The sequence below is a fragment of the Cariama cristata genome, unplaced genomic scaffold (assembly GCF_000690535.1).
Source record: "Cariama cristata isolate BGI_N322 unplaced genomic scaffold, ASM69053v1 scaffold9475, whole genome shotgun sequence".
Lineage (NCBI taxonomy): Eukaryota > Metazoa > Chordata > Aves > Cariamiformes > Cariamidae > Cariama > Cariama cristata.
In genome coordinates this window covers 56,362-73,125 of record NW_009616930.1, presented here as the reverse complement: position 1 = coordinate 73,125, position 16,764 = coordinate 56,362, and the positions used below count along the sequence as shown (strand labels likewise).

At 45.0% G+C, this 16,764-nt stretch overlaps 1 protein-coding gene across 1 annotated transcript in view; it reads left to right on the top strand.

Annotated features, from left to right (window-relative positions):
• Positions 1-589: 589 nt before the first annotated feature.
• TCF20 (transcription factor 20 (AR1)) overlaps positions 590-16,764 on the top strand; it is a 44,054-nt gene continuing 27,879 nt past the window's right edge. The window contains exon 1 of the mRNA XM_009700327.1: positions 590-6,216. Coding sequence (XP_009698629.1) covers positions 622-6,216 — 5,595 coding nt within the window. The 5' untranslated portion in view covers positions 590-621. The remainder of the gene's footprint in view (positions 6,217-16,764) is intronic.

Below are 16,764 nucleotides of genomic sequence, written 5' to 3'. Positions count from 1 at the left end.
CACAGATCCTTTTCATTGGAGTATCTTGGTTTGAGCTTGGGTCAATTGTATCTTGAGTGTTTTGTAATAGACATCTTTCCCAGAGTGAAACATGGGCCTTGGATGTCATTCCTACAGTAGATCCAAGTGTGGTTTGAGTGTGTTGCAGGGTTCTTGTTGCAGCTTTAAAAGTGATAGCAAAATATATGATTACTCCTGGTTTTAGCCATGGAGAATAGCTGGAGGGCGAGGAGTGTAAAGATTTTTGCTTTGTAAAATATTGTGGGAAGTTTGTTTCTTCAGGGGCACGTGAACAGATGCGGTGAGTTAAATGACCGCGGGGAGGTATTAGTGCTGAAAAGGTGCTCCAACTGGTAGTAGGCTACCGACTTGTATTTTCTTGATAATGGGTGATTTTTCTTACTTGGTCTGCCTGGAAGGTTGGAAAGTTGCAAGAAGAGGGGATACACATTGATGTACCAGAAAGCAGGAGACAGATGCTAAGTTTTAATTGCTATGAAAACAGTGAAATTGAGTGGTGGTGCATCTGGGAGATGTGGATGCTATACCTTTTTTTTCTCTCTCTCTCTTTTTCTCCCCATTTAGGAGGGCTTTCGAGCTGCTGCTCTGCTGCTGAACAGCATGCAGTCCTTTCGGGAGCAAAGTAATTACCACGGAAGCCAGCAGAGCTACCCGCAGGAAGTGCACAGCTCATCCCGACTGGAAGAGTTCAGCCCCCGCCAGCAGGCCCAGATGTTCCAGAGCTTTGGAGGAGGTGCTGGCAGTGGACGTCGTGGAGCAGCAGGAGCCTCTACAGCAATGCCTGGTGAGAGCTCTGGCCATCAGAGCTACCAAGGTTTCAGAAAAGAAGCAGGAGAGTTTTACTATATGGCTGCCAACAAAGATCCAGTGGCGTCAGGAGGGCAGCAGCCACCTCAGCGCAGGCCTTCTGGACCGGTACAGAGCTATGGGCCCCCTCAGGGGAGTAGCTTTGGGAGTCAGTATGGGAGTGAGGGACATGTGGGCCAGTTTCAAACGCAGCACTCGACCCTTGGGGGTGTATCCCACTACCAGCAGGATTATACTGGTCCTTTTTCTCCAGGGAGCGCCCAGTATCAGCAGCAGGCTTCAAGCCAGCAGCAGCAGGTGCAGCAGCTGAGACAGCAGATCTATCAATCTCATCAGCCTTTACCCCAGGCTTCCAGCCAGTCTGCTTCTAGCACCTCACACTTGCAGCCCATGCAGCGCCCATCCACCCTGCCTTCCTCTGCTTCTGGGTACCAGTTACGAGTGGGTCAGTTCAGCCAACACTATCAGCCACCTTCGTCCTCCTCCTCCTCCTCTTTCCCCTCCCCGCAGCGTTTTGGCCAGTCAGGACAGAATTACGACGGAAGCTACAGCGTGAATTCTGGGTCGCAGTACGAAGGCCACGCTGTGGGTTCCAACGCACAGGCCTATGGGACCCAGTCAAACTACAGCTTTCAGGCTCAACCGATGAAAAGCTTTGAGCAGTCTAAGCTGCCCCAAAGCGGGCAACAGGGGCAGCAGCAACAGCACCCGCCTCAGCACGTAATGCAGTATTCAAACGCTGCCAGCAAGCTCTCTCTTCAAAGTCAAGTGGGACAGTACAGCCAGACTGAAGTTCCTGTAAGGTCACCAATGCAGTTCCACCAAAACTTCAGTCCAATCTCCAATCCATCTCCTGCTGCATCCGTGGTTCAATCTCCAAGCTGCAGCTCTACCCCTTCTCCGCTTATGCCAGGTGGAGAAAATCTCCAGTGTGGGCAAGGCAACATGTCCATGGGTTCTAGAAACCGAATCCTGCAGATGATGCCTCAGCTTAGTCCTACACCATCGATGATGCCAAGCCCGAATGCTCATGCAGGAGGATTCAAGGGGTTTGGGCTGGAAGGACTGCAGGAAAAAAGGCTCACAGATCCAGGGCTGAGTAGCCTGAGTGCTCTAAGCTCTCAAGTGGCCAATCTGCCCAACACAGTCCAGCACATGTTGCTCTCGGATGCCTTGGCACCTCAGAAAAAAAGTTCCAAAAGGTCCTCTTCTTCAAAGAAGGCCGACAGCTGCACCAACTCAGAAGGCTCCTCCCAGGCAGAGGAGCAACTCAAGTCTCCCCTGGCAGAGTCCCTTGATGGTGGCTGTTCCAGCAGTTCAGAGGATCACGGGGAAAGGGTAAGACAGCTGAGTGGCCAGAGCACCAGCTCAGACACCACTTACAAAGGGGGTAACTTAGAGAGATCCAACTCCTCACCAGCACAAGGCTCTCAGAATGAGCCATCAAAACTCAGCAGCAGCCCTGCAGCTAGGGAAGATGTGGCCTCCCCTGATGGGAAGGAAGCTGCGGTGGCTGTGGAAAATGCCCCAAAAGTGAATGAAAAGGCAGTTGGGGTGATTGTCTCCCGGGAAGCCATGACAGGAAGAGTAGAAAAGTCAGGTGGGCAAGATAAACCTGCACAGGATGATGCTTCCACAGCCACTCAGGCACCAGCTAGTGCTAGTGGAGCGAAAGAAGGTGGGCATGCAGGGACGCAGCCAGAAACTCAAGGAGGAAGTAAAGGGAGCAAAAGTGGAGATAACACTAACCATAACGGAGAGGGGAACAGCCAGCCTGGCCATGCAGTTGTTGGGCCAAATTTTCCTGCAAGAACAGAACCTTCCAAATCTCCTGGCAGTTTAAGATACAGTTACAAGGATAATATAGCAGCTGGTATACAGAGAAATATTGGTGGCTTTCCACAGTATCCTTCTGGTCAAGAAAAAGGGGATTTTCCAGGGCACAGTGAGCGCAAAGGCCGGAATGAGAAGTTTCCTAGCCTCCTACAGGAGGTCTTACAGGGGTACCACCATCATCCAGACAGAAGGTATTCTAGGAACGCGCAGGAGCATTCTGGGATCGCTGGGAGTTTGGAGGGAGCCATGAGGCCCAATATCTTAATTAGTCAAACCAATGAATTGACCAATAGAGGCCTCTTAAATAAAAGCATGGGGTCTCTCCTGGAAGGCCCTCACTGGGGTCCCTGGGATAGGAAGTCTAGCAGCGCAGCTCCTGACATGAAGCAGATAAATCTAGCTGATTACCCTATTGCTAGAAAGTTTGATGTGGACTCTCAGTCTTCTGCCCACGAAGGGGGAGCGCTCTCAGAGAGGAGATCGGTGATCTGTGACATATCTCCATTAAGGCAACTTGTCAGAGATCCCGGCCCTCACCCGATGGGGCACATGGGTCCTGAGGGCAGAAGTGGAAGGAGCGAACGTCTCGCCCCTGGCTTGAGCCAGTCAGTAATACTCCCTGGTGGTTTAGTATCCATGGAAACAAAGATGAAAGCTCACAGTGGGCAGATAAAAGAAGAAGATTTTGAACAGTCAAAGAGCTCGGCTAGTCTCAATAATAAAAAAACAGGAGACCATTGTCATCCTGCTGGCATCAAGCATGAATCTTTCCGAGGCAACGCCAGCCCTGGAGCTGCGGTCTCTGATGCTGCTCCAGACTACATTCCCCAGCAGGACAGCCGATCGACGCAGATGAGACGAGGACCTGGCAGAACTGGAAGCAGCAGGGGTAAATCACCTTCTCAATTTCAGGATCTTGCTGATAAGCTGAAAATGTCACCAGGCAGAAGCAGAGGCCCAGGGACAGATCTGCATCACATGAACCCACACATGACACTATCTGAAAGAGTTAACAGGGGTTCCTTGCATTCTGCTTACCCTCAGAATTCAGAAGGCCCATCTTTGGCTTCAGCATATCACGCAAATGCTAGGCCTCATGCTTTCGGTGACCCTAACCAGAGTTTAAATTCCCAGTATCATTACAAGAGACAGATATACCAGCAACAGCAAGAAGAATACAAAGATTGGGCGAGCAGCACTGCTCAGGGTGTGATTGCTGCAGCTCAGCACAGGCAGGAAGGAGCAAGGAAGAGCCCAAGACAGCAGCAGTTTCTGGATAGAGTCAGGAGTCCCTTAAAAAATGACAAGGATGGAATGATGTACCTTCAGGGTGGCTCTTACCATGATACTGGAAGCCAGGAAGCTGGACGCTGCGTTATGGGGAGCGACAGTATTCAGAGCAAGTGCGCCGAACTGAAACACGGCAACCAGAAGTTGCAGCATCACGAATCCGGTTGGGACCTGTCTCGGCAAACTTCTCCTGCCAAAAGCAGTGGCTCTCTTGGAGGAGCCAACCAAAAAAGATTTTGCCCTCAAGAAAGCGATGGGCATCGACGAGAGGAATCTACAGATTTGCCCAAGCCTAGTAACGCCATGCTCAGGCTCCCCGGCCAGGAAGACCAGTCTCCTCAAAATCCATTAATTATGAGGAGGAGAGTCCGTTCTTTCATCTCTCCTATCCCTACCAAAAGACAGCCACAGGATATGAAAAACAGTGGCAGTGAAGATAAAGGGCGACTGATGACTTCAGCAAAAGAAGGAGCTGATAAAACGTACAACTCCTATGCCCATTCATCTCAAAGCCAAGATGTTGGCAAGTCAGTTGCAAAGGGAGATTCCTTCAAGGACCTGCCAAGTCCTGATAACAGGAATTGCCCTGCTGTTTCCCTCACGAGCCCGGCTAAGACCAAAATATTGCCCCCAAGAAAGGGGCGAGGATTAAAACTGGAAGCTATTGTACAAAAAATTACATCTCCCAATATTAGGAGAAGTGTTTCCACCAACAGTGCTGAAACTGGTGCAGATACTGTCACTCTTGATGACATCCTGTCCCTTAAGAGTGGACCTGAAGGAGGAAATGCGGCTGGACATGGGCCAGAGGCTGAGAAGAGGAAAGGAGAGATATCAGATCAAGTGGGACCAGCAAGCCAGGATACAACTGGTGAAATAACTCTTCCAAGATCTTCAGAAGAGTGGCAAAGCATTGAGGACGATAAAACCAAGAAGGAGGTCCCTGAAACTGCCAGCGTTGGTAAAGAAGGAGTGGGATCCAGTGCAGCACCACCACCTTCTCAGAAGTCCGGTGGTCAGGGAAGGTCTGATGGGTCAGTAAGTGGAGCTGGGACTCTGACCTTCTCCGACTCAAAAACAATTTCCCCTTCCAGTGTGTTTACTCCTGAACCAAATCCAAAGTCTGAGGAAAAAGATGGAGATGTGACAAACATTTCGCCCAAGCCAGATGGTTTCCCTCCAAAGGGATATTTTCCCTCTGGAAAGAAAAAGGGGAGGCCAATTGGGAGCGTGAACAAGCAGAAGAAGCAGCAACAGCAGCAGCAGCAACTGCCACCGCCCCCACCGCCCCCACCAGTACCTTCACAGTCTTCAGAAGGGGTCGGTGGTGGGGAGCCAAAGCCGAAGAGGCAAAGGAGGGAGAGGCGAAAACCTGCAGCACAGCCACGGAAGCGGAAGCCTAGACGGGCTGCTCCGATCGTGGAGCCTCAAGAACCAGAGATCAAGCTTAAATATGCTACCCAGTCTGTAGATAAAACTGACTCCAAGAACAAGTCCTTTTTCCCTTACATTCACGTGGTAAACAAGTGTGAATTAGGCGCTGTGTGCACAATCATTAATGCGGAGGAAGAGGAGCAGAACAAATTGGTGAGGGGTCGGAAAGGACAGAGGTCTTCAACACCCCCTCCTAGCAATGCGGAGAGCAAAGTGCTGCCCACCTCCACTTTCATGCTGCAGGGCCCTGTAGTAACAGAGTCTTCTGTCTTGGGGCATCTGGTTTGCTGCCTGTGTGGCAAATGGGCCAGCTATCGTAACATGGGTGACCTCTTTGGTCCTTTCTACCCCCAGGATTATGCTGCCACCTTGCCCAAGAACCCCCCTCCAAAGAGGGCCACAGAAATGCAGAGCAAGGTCAAGGTACGGCACAAAAGTGCTTCTAATGGTTCCAAGACAGATACGGAAGAGGAGGAGGAACAGCAACAACAGAAGGAACAAAGAAGCCTAGCTGCTCATCCCCGCTTTAAGAGGCGGCACCGCTCTGAGGACTGTAGCGGAGCCTCTCGGTCACTTTCAAGGGGAGCTTCTTGTAAAAAAGCAACCACTGACGGTGGCAGTGGTGGTGAAAAGACTCCTTTGGACTCAAAACCCTCTATGCCCACTTCAGAAGGTGGCACTGAGCTGGAGTTACAAATTCCTGAACTACCTCTTGACAGCAATGAATTTTGGGTCCATGAGGGTTGTATTCTCTGGGCCAATGGGATCTACCTGGTCTGTGGCAGGCTCTATGGGCTGCAGGAAGCTGTGGAGATTGCAAGAGAGATGGTGAGTACCGAACCTTGCTGTACAAAGTGATTTTTTTCATTTGCAATATGTATACCATTTGGAATACCATTTTTCCTTATTCTTCTCTCATGTCTTAAGCAATCATCTTCCATCTTAACTAAATCTCTAGTGGTGTCCTTTTGACGGCCTCTGCCATACCTGATCAGACAGATTTTTCAGGCATCAGAAAACTGGATGCTCATTACTTACTGAAAGTTCTGCATGTCCAAAGGCTTTCTCATGACTACAGTGATCTTTTTTCCCTTCCTTATTCTATCCTGTTAGATACTTCGTATTCTCTAGGGCTCTTCTTGGAGTCGTAGACTGAAAAGACAAGTGGCAGCGGACACAAAATGCAACAAAGAAAATTCCAATTCACTATTAGGCAAAACATTTCACAGTGGGGGTGGTCAAACATTAGATTGAGGGAGGGGGAACAACAAAGCAGCTGTGGAAGATCTGGTTTTAGAGATGCACAAAGGTGGCTGGGCAAGGTCCTGAGCAATCAGCTTTCCTTCCAAAGCTGAATCGAGCTTCGAAGTTGACTGCTTTCAGCAGGGGGTCCCTTCCACCCTAAGTTATTCTGTGACTGTCATGCATATCACACAACTGCAGGAGAATTTACGGTCCTTTCAAAAATGGGGTGGGTCGAGTGGAATCACACAGAGGTCTGTAAGCTTTGAGTGAAAAATGGGTGGGTTTAGTATCAATGAATTCAATGTGAATTATACCACGAATCATACTGGTAATTGACTTTCTCCAAAGTGCGAGTGTACAACGAATGAGAAGAACTAGGTAAAATTGAAGCAGGGACAAAGGGAGAACTTGGTTCACAACCATCTGTTTGTGGGCGGAGCCTCTCGCTATTCATGATTTTCTGGGACAAACTGATGCTTTAAAACCACAGTTTAGTGGCTTGCTTTGCCATCGTCAGTATGCTGCAGCCCTTTAGTTATGGTTACCTTTTGCATTATGCTCTCTGTCCTGGGCCAGACCATGGAAGAGACACCAGACTACTTTTTCCTGTTGCCTTCAGGTTCTTCCTTTTCTAAACAGCATTGGGATCCAGGTTTTTATCTTCTCTTCCCTCTGTGTTGTTACATACAGCGCACTCGTTTCCTCTCCATGAGCTTTTTCTCTTCAAGTTTGATTCCTGGCTTGTTCCGAATTTTCACTCACTGTTCTTTGACAGTAATTACATGCTTCTTTGCCCTAACTTGATTTGGCCTGCATTCTTGTTTCTAGCCTCTCATTAAACGAAGTCAGTTAATTTCATTTGGTTTTCATCAAGCCGTGCCTGCCTGCTTGTTCTGATGCAACTGCTGAATTTCTTATCTCCGATAATTGCAAGGTTTCTTGCAGGGTCTCCACCACCGTTTGGATTCTACATGCAATGTGGCCGTGCTTTTGTATGTCTTGTAGTTCACCGGTATTTTGAATTTGGATTGATCCAAAATCTCTGATTTTCTCCTTTTCCTGTTTTTAGGGTGTGTCTTTTGTGTACAAGTCTTGTTTTCCCAGTAGCAAATGCCTTCTCTGCAGGTTCTTAAACCACTTTGGGTTGTCCTCCAGCGATCCTTTTTGTGTTCCGGTACCTGCAGAGGGGGTGTCCCCGGCAGAAACACGCTGTGCCCGGTGGGCTCTAATCAAACTTGTCAGATAGTAGCCTGTTACCCACAACATTTTTATATGGATTTTGCATGTTGTTTGACCTCTAGTTCTTTCTCTGCGTGGGACCTTGATGACTTTCTGACTGAGTACACTTTGGCCTACCCTTTATCACCTTCTTCCAACTGTTATAATCATCTCCTTGTCACAAATAGAGTGTTTTTTTTTTTTTTCCTCCTCTTCTTAACCCTTTCATCTGCCCTTATGGCACCACACAAGAACATCTCTTTATCTCCCTTGAACCTTGTGTCCTTTCTCTCTGTCTCTTTCCTTTAATCACTTGCTCAACTCCTAGCTTTTCTTTTCCCTCATAGTACCTGTAGACACGAGTGTTTCCCATTTTTTTTAAAAAGTTACAACATAGTTGCGGCCTCTCTTGCCTTTGCAACTACTTCTTAATTTCCTTTGCCTTTTTTTCATCTCAAAATTCTTTGAGTGCATTGTCTGGGGCTCTTATCCTCCACTGCAGCTTCGATTGTGCTCTACTACAATTGTAATCAGTGTTTACGGTGATCTCTTCCTAGCCAAGGTTCAGATCCAGTACTTCGTTTTCCTTTCCCTGTCAGCTACATTTGTCACTCGCAGCTGTGCTGCTCTTGAAGTGTTGTTCCACCTTTGTTTCCCATCTGTGTCCTCTTTTGATTACCTCCTTTCTTTCCACTGTTTTTTGCAGAGGCTGTTGTTCATTACTCCCAGCTTTTTGTGGGGGGTTCACTGCAATTCTCCTTGTGCTTTCCTTTCCTTTATCCTGGAATACCGTGCCTTTGGGTAGCTTTTGGTAACCCACTCGCTTTTTTCCAGAGTCTTGTAGAGCTTCCTTTTTGCTCCAGATGCATATTCTTCTGCCACAAACTTAAGAATTGTTCTTGCATTCATGGTGAGTTTTCAGACTCTCACTTCAAAATGTGGCTTTTAATCTACATCATCCTTAATCCATTGTCTGCCATCCTGGTCTGATTTTCTTGTTACTCAGATTCACAATCTCACTTGATTTTAAAATATTTCTTCCTAATCCTTCCTATTTAAGGCTGTAAGAAATACTGCTTCCTTTCTGTGTATGAGAAGTAACATGTAGCCTTTCAGTGCTCTCCACTGTTCTGTCTGGGTCTGGTTTTAATCTAAGGCTCTGAACTTTCAGAGGCAGGGACCATTTTCTTGTGTGCTTTGTTTTGTTATGTCTTACACCAACCCAGTAACAAGTGTCCTAGCTGAATGCTGGGCTCTTCTGCATTACATCTGTAAGAGTAATCCATCTTTCTCTTTCACCTCTCACAAATAATGGAATAGGCTTTCTCCTAGCGTTATTTTTTCCTTAACCTTTTTGTCCTGTTGTAGCAAACTGTAGTGCTGTATTCTTCTCTGGGAGCAGTGTATCCTCTCCCCTTCGGTTAGGAGAGGGTTACGTGCGACACGCAGCTGGCAGGCAGGGTGTTCAGAGCTGTACCTGCCAGAAGCCATCCCCAGGCAGTGGAAAGGCTCTGTTGAACTAAGACTGTTTTGCCCCGCTGCCTGAGGATAGCCTTCTGGCTCAGACGGCTGATTTCCTATACTTGTTGCGTATGCTCTTTCTTTACCTCTTCCTTGCTTTGCAAGTGCATTTTCTTTTCGTTCCCTCTGACGTGCAGTTCATCAGTGTTAGTGTCCTGGAAAAGCAGATGTGCAAACCATGTAGCTGCTTGCTAGCAGGAGTAAGTAGACAAATGTGTGCACAAGCGTACAGGAATCTAGGTCTTCGATTTGGTCTAGGGTAAGGAAAGACATTAGTTTATGGCTTATGAAGGGTTATGAGCCTGGAAGGGAATAATTTGTGCATTCTGTGCAAACGAAATACTGCCATAATTCAAAAATCTATGTAAACTGTTTGTAATACCCACAAAGGGCAAATGCACACCAAATTTAAACTAAATCCATACCATTAAGTGAGTTGAAATGCTTTCCTTAGAGACCTGGCTTTGTTGTTGTTGCTTATGCAGCATCCCAGTGTAGAAACAGGAAACCTAAACTTCTGGTCCAAGGCCATACGCCACAGAACCGTGATGTAGAGGCAGTGGCGTAAGTAACCCGCCCTGTGGTTCTTCTCACACACTCACCTGGTTTTTCTCGCATGGAAGCTTATTACAGTTTTGTTTTTTTTTTTTCCCCCAGCACTTCTGTTTCTCATTAGCCTTCCATAATCAGGAAGGAATTTGAAGCATTTTTCTTGCTATGTTAAGTTTTCTGTTCCTTATGTGAATAAATGTCTGTGTCTTACTACAGATTTGAGAACAGCCCCGTAGTCAATCTCAAGGAAGGCTTAGAATGATGTGGGGTTGCTCAAAGATCAACTTGTACCAGATGCTCTAGAAGAACTTGAGATGAGAAGATACTATCTTAAAAAGGTTTCTCAAACTGTGAAGTGATTCTTCCTGAGCTTTGAGCTTTCGTTAAAGTCTGATTTTACCCTATACTGAAAATAGGATGAATGTATTATCTTGTAAGTGACAATCCAGCTGGTTTCTGAAGAATTATTTTTTTCCCTAGAATCTGCCTTTCTTGAAGGCAAAAAGGTGTTCCTCTTTCTGTGGCCACTCTAGAAGGCTTCTTGGTTCTGAGGACATGAATAGCTGATCAGATTAATTGGGCTGCTTCCGATGCAGAATGGCTTAATCCTTATTTTGAGGTTCCAGTTAGATACTCCAGCAGATGGACCTATCTGCCAGGTAGTCTGCCTGTCTTAAACTGCTTGTTAAACCATAGTAAGGGTGCTAACTGGCCTTCTTGCAGTTAAATGGTTTTGGTTCCAAGGCTCATGAAATCTTGAACTGAGAAAATGCCATCTCCCTAGTGTTGGGTGAATCTGTTGCCTACAAAAATCTTTCCTTCAGATATTGAAGGTGGCCAGTCGCCCCGTTTTGGACTAGGTAGAGCAGATTGTAGGTGATTTGGGATAAGATCTTTGCCTTGTGAGACTAAGAATCTTAGAGCAGGTATTCCTGCAGCAGGTTTGAAAATACGTTCATATTCTTCCTCTGGAAATTTTTTGCTCTCTTCTTACAGTCATGTCAACCATTTCTTTGCATTTATCGATTTGGAAAACCAACAGTTGCATGCAGTTAGCTATAAATACCTTTAAGGAAACAGTTTCCTATCTTGTTTATCTTCTCATTGCTTTCCTATTCATGAGAAACTCATTTTCATGCAAGATTAAATCTTGGTTAGCTTTGAAACTGGCAAAACTATGTCGTCACTTTGGTGGTTGTCAGCAGATTTAATGTTCAAAAGAATTGATGGTCTTTATTCTCGGTATTAAATTTAAGAAGCTGTAAGTGAAGAGAAGAACAATGCAGAGAACATTCTTTGTGTTAGATTGAGTTGCAGAATCCAAGAAGATAGTTCTACTATTGTTTTCTAAAAAGCTGTTCACTACGAGGTGGTGTGCTGTTTCTTGGAAATTTTTTTATAAACCACTTTTTTCCAAGAGAGCGGCTCTGGCCTAGCACAGGTATTACTTCTGGGGTTTTTGGGGGGTTTTGTTTGGTTCCCAGTTTGACCTTGCTGAAGGTAAATGTAGCTCTGGTTTCTGCTGACAGTGCTCCATGGAGGGAGAACTTGTTTATTCCCCTTTTAAAGATCTCTTTTAAAAGGTCTAAAGAATTCAGTGCTTTTCTCGTCAATCTGTGCTTGGTTCCTAGCTTGAGAAATCTTGTAATCCTTATGCATGGAAAGAAGTCCTCGGGACCTGTTTCCTATGTTGCTCCTTATAGAAAGGATCATCTTGGGGTTCAGTCAGGAGAACTTCAGAGTAACAAGTGGTGAAGAGTAAAATCTGCCCATGACCTACAGTAAAATGGAAGGGAATCCTGAGCTTTCTCTCACCAGTCTGGAATTTTGTCTGTCCAACTCTCCATGGATTATCTTTCAAAGCCTGCTGCTTACCTGAAGAGGAGAAATCTATCTGCTTTAGGACTGTTGACAAGCCTGTTGAGAACATCGGACTGACTTTGGAGAAAGTTCTTAAAAACCACATACGGGCTCGCAGAAGTTCAGAACCTAAATGCATGTCTCTTTCTTTGCAAATTGATACTTAGATATTTGAGTTTTTCATTACTGTTGGGCCGTGGCAGCCTTGTGGCTCATGTCAAGTGTGTCTGTTAGTTTATAAACCTACCTCCAGCCCTATGTATGCTATCCAGATTTCATGGAGAACAATTTCTGGTTTCACAGAGAAAAGTTGTTCTGGACGGCTTAGGGCTCCTGATAGTTGATCTCCCACAGTATCTTATCTGTGAAAATCTCTACCATAGAGGAAATAAGAATTGCCTATCTGTAATGATTTGTTCACTCTGTTGCTTTCATAGAACCATTTCCTTTCATATACGTCTACCATTCTGGACCCTGGCTGTAAATTGGGTAAAGAAAGGTGCCTAAGAGGGATCACTAGGAATTAAGCTATTTATATTCTCAGATTTGGGAAATCAAAGCCTAACAAAAACGCTCCCACGCTCAGCAGTAATTGCTTTTAAAAGGTTCCTCACCACGTGGCTAATCAAATGCCTAAGCTAGGGAATCGGTATGAGGGGAGAGAATTGTGGAAGGTTAGCTACCTCTGGCAAAACAAAACAGTTTCTAGCCCCAGAAGCCTGACTGGTGTAGCACCAGGAGTCTAAAGGTGTCAGTTTATTCTGAATGTCTCCTTTGGTACGGCTGTGCTTTCTTATCCCTAAGCCAGGCTCGGAGCAAGTTGCTGTCAAGAGGGGTGATCCTGCTTTATCCTCTCTGCAAGCTGCATCCTTCCACTGTTTCCCTTGTGCTAGATGTACCAACTGTGCGTGCGCAGTGGGTTGATTTTTAGCTAGCTGATCCATCAGAAGACTAGCTTGGGGTGGGGGATCTTTGTGCCAGATCAGCCATCTAAATCCACTTACTCTCTGAATCGTGTTTGCTGTGTCGGACAGGGGGGACCCTTTCCACTGGCAATTATAACCATTAGATCGAGTTAGCCGTAACACAAAGTTGTGCCCAGGTGACACCACCACTTGAAAGTGTTGGAGGCTTACTGTGCTATTCTTTCTAAGTGTTGGGAGATGAATGCTGACCTCTTATTCATTATCCTTCTTTTTAGAGAAGAAAAATGTGCAAAACCTGGCTTTTTTTTTTTCCTTTTCCCTCCGAAAAGCACCTCTAGTGAAGTTCTGCATCAGGTCAGGGTTCAGCTGAAATAATAATCTGCTGCTTCAAAAACCACATGCTTGACAAACACGGGAAGGAAAACCTGTGTTTCTTACACCCAAACCTGTACAAGTAGGGAGAAATTTCCAGCGTAGGAAGAAGTGACACTGGAGCTTGTTAACTTTTCACTGTGGGGAAAGGGAAACCAGTAACAAATTTAAAAACTGCCTGTTAGCAGTGGTTGGAAAAGGGGTGTATTGAGAACATTGCTTATTTTTATCTGTGGCAACAGCTTTTACTGTGCTTTAACCCCTCAAGTGAGGAATGCCACAGGATCTCAAGACGCCTTCTACAGTTATCCTTCAAGCGATTGCGTTCTTGATTTTCATTGACGGACTGTACAAACACTTAGTTGCCTGAGCTGGAAATGTGCTCTGTCTGTCTTGAAGGCAGTCCTTAATACAATTATTCGTTCCTCAGGAAATAGCAGCATCTTTAAGATTCTTCTGCAGTGTTACAAAAAGAAGGAAGCATGACATTTCAGGTGGAGAAGATATTCTGAAAGGCTGAATAATGAACTTCAGATTCAGTTTTCTCAGAAAGGCACGGCCATCTGCTGCGCTGCTAAAACTCCTTGTGCTTTTGTGACTCCTGGTCTGTACGAGAGTGCCACCACCAAGGTGAGAACCTGGTAGGAGCCCCTCTTGTATCTCAGTAAATGCCTTTCTCTGGAAGAGACCTCGAAATGCGAATGACCAGTGCTACAGCACTTGGTAGCTCACAACAGCTTTGTGTAATGGTATCACAAGCCTCAAATGCCAAAATGGTGAGCAGGCAGAATCCACGTCCACATTTCTGATGCATATATTTCAGTATCGTGAGCGATTGGGAGCCATTAATTACATTTGTGAAATGAAGCTGGCTGTCCTTGGCTTTACTGTGAGTAGGAATCGAGTAAAACTAGTGCAGCCTATTGGTGCTCATGGATTGTAGATGGCTGGAAGGACAGTTTCGTTGGGGTCTCAAACATAAAGATGATATTGGGAAAAGAGGAAAGACTTCTCCGATATCGACCTTTTGTATGGGGGCAGAGAGAAGATGAAGTGTAGGCAGGGAAGTAATTTCTGTGCATCTTTGCTAGCAGACTCCATTGCCATTAGTTTATCTCAAGCTATGGGTGTTATGTCTGTGGTTGCATGTGGTTTTATATTTTACTGTTTGTCTAGCATGTGGAGTGAGGAAAGCGGAAAATAGATTTACTGACAATAGAGCGTTGGGAAAGAATAGGATGTTTAACTACGTACATTAGTTGTAGCCAGGAGCACTGGAAACTTGTATGTAAAAAGCAGCTTGCTCATTCCACAGTTGTGGCCTTTCTATAAAGCATCAGGGATCCTTGAAATCTATGTACAATTTTCATTTAAAAGTACATTTAAGTTACTTTAATTTCTAAGAAGCCCGTCCAAATGTCAGTGGGGCCTTCTCTGTGCAGGAGATTTCTAAACAAAGCTTTAGAGCTTTTTGTCTGGCTATCTACAAGCTCACACAATCTTTTTTGTAAGATTTAAATTGCCTGTTACTGTAGAGATGCCAAACTCTTGCTAAATTCTCAATAGCGAGTGAATACAATTCATTTATGTGTCATTTTAGCTTGAATCTTTTTAAGCTGTGCTAGCAGAAAGGTTGTTAAGATTCCCCAAAACTGGGGAGGAGGGAGGTTATGCTGTTTGTGTTTTGTTTTGTTAGCCTAAACTGAACTAACTTTTTTTAAACTTAGACTAATTGCGGATGTAGTTGCTTGAGCTGCATCCCCTTAACTTCATTAGAAGAATGCTATTAACAAATAAGTGTTGAAGGACATCCAAGAACTTCAGAAGGTTGTTCTGCTTCACACCTCTCTGTTTAAAACGGCTTATATTTGATTACAGCTAGGCAAAAATGCAAACTTTAAAAAATACTTTCCCTGATTTAAAAAAAAAATTTTTTTCAATCTTTCTTTGCTTGTTCAATTTGATAAGAGGTTAATTCCCAGAGGTAAGAATTCGTGACTTTCTGTTATATAATATTGTATGGATTATTAGAATTACATTCTATCTTTTGTAAGACTTTTTAAATTAAAAAAAATTTCACATTTATCTATTTTATTTTTAAAATGAACGTTATCCTGAATCCTTTGATCACTGAATAAGCAAAAATAATGCTTCAACTGTACTAATGTTCTAGCATTCATAATAAAGGAAAGCTCTCCAAATACTGCAATGCAAACCAAGTTCATCAGAAGCTGTATAAGCATAACGCTTTGTGCAGGAGCCAGACTGGGGGTAGGAATGGTGCAGGCAAAACTGAGACACTTACTGGTGGTGGTGTGAGATTATTTTTTTAAAAAATACAATAGAGAAAGCAGTTTTTAAACTTTATTCTTCTCAAAAGTAAATTTTCATCTATCTGCCCATTATAAGCCTAGTTACATAAGCCCAATATATCTTTTTTAATTAGAGAAATATGTTCTGAAAGAGGTTAGATTAATTTCCCTAGATTTAGAAAGATGAGTAAAAATAAAACTGAAGTATGATGAGTGTTCGTATAATAATTTTAGAAACTACAGCGAAATTAAAACTCAGTTTTTTGCCATGAAGAATGTTACTCTGCAGAGACAAGAGCTGGAGAAAAGAGGTCCTGTCTGTGCTGCTCATTTTGCCTGAGGTTATGGAAGAAGCCGGGAATGGAGTTTGGGTTCCGTGAATCTTAAAACCGTCATTTTCAGCTAATCTAAACTATGCTACTCCTACACTGTTGTCCTCTGGGTAGTTTTTCTTCCTTGGCAGAGGAAATATTTTTTCAAACCGTTTCGTACACTTAGCTGGACTCTGTGTGAAGTACAGGGTAGTCTTCATGCATAGAGCACTTTGGAAAAAAAGTTATTAATGAACCTTCATTGTTACGGATTGGATCCCAGCCAGCTGCTTAGTGATTAAAGTTTAATTGCATGATGATTAGTTTTCATTAGTAAGCAATTAGCATTTAACAGCAGTCTTGTATTGCTAAAGCTATGGGCGAGCGTAAGTGGCTTGAGCCATGTTGAGAAGGTACGTAGCTGGAGATGTGGGCACAAAGTTGTGTGGGGAATATGGGGATGGGAATTGGGATGTTGGTTGCCCTCAACAGCTCGTCCCTACTGCAGCATTGAGCCAGGAGGGGAGATGGGAGCGGGAAACGGAGCGAATGGCCAAACCAGCACAGCCTGGACCGAGGGCACAGAGCCTGGCTGTGGGTTAGCCCTCGTCTAGGGAGTTACCCAGATAATCCTCTTCCTCAGAGGGCCCCTTGGAGTTCAGAGCTGCTCGCACAGTAAGGCTGGTTCTCATACTTTTATCCCACTCCTTGCCACAACTAAACCTCTCTTTTCAGAATCCCTCCCCTGAACTTGATGAAATTCGTATTTTTACTGTGATAGCAGTCCTTGATTGCTTTGTGCCCCAGTGGGGTGGATTAGGGGAAAGAAGTGGAAGAGGTGAGGCAGTAAGGGGAATCAGGGGGATAGAGAGAGGTAGGAATTTAGCAGAAGGTCAAGGCTCCTTTGCTGTTAAAGGTACAAAAGAGCGAAGAGTGTCCCTTGTAAACCACTTCTGCTCCACTGAGGAGTCCGTTGTGAAGATGAAATACGGTGGTAATTTCATCTCGGCTAAGTTAGGGTTGTTAGAAGCCATTCTTCTCCCTTACACCTCCCCTTCT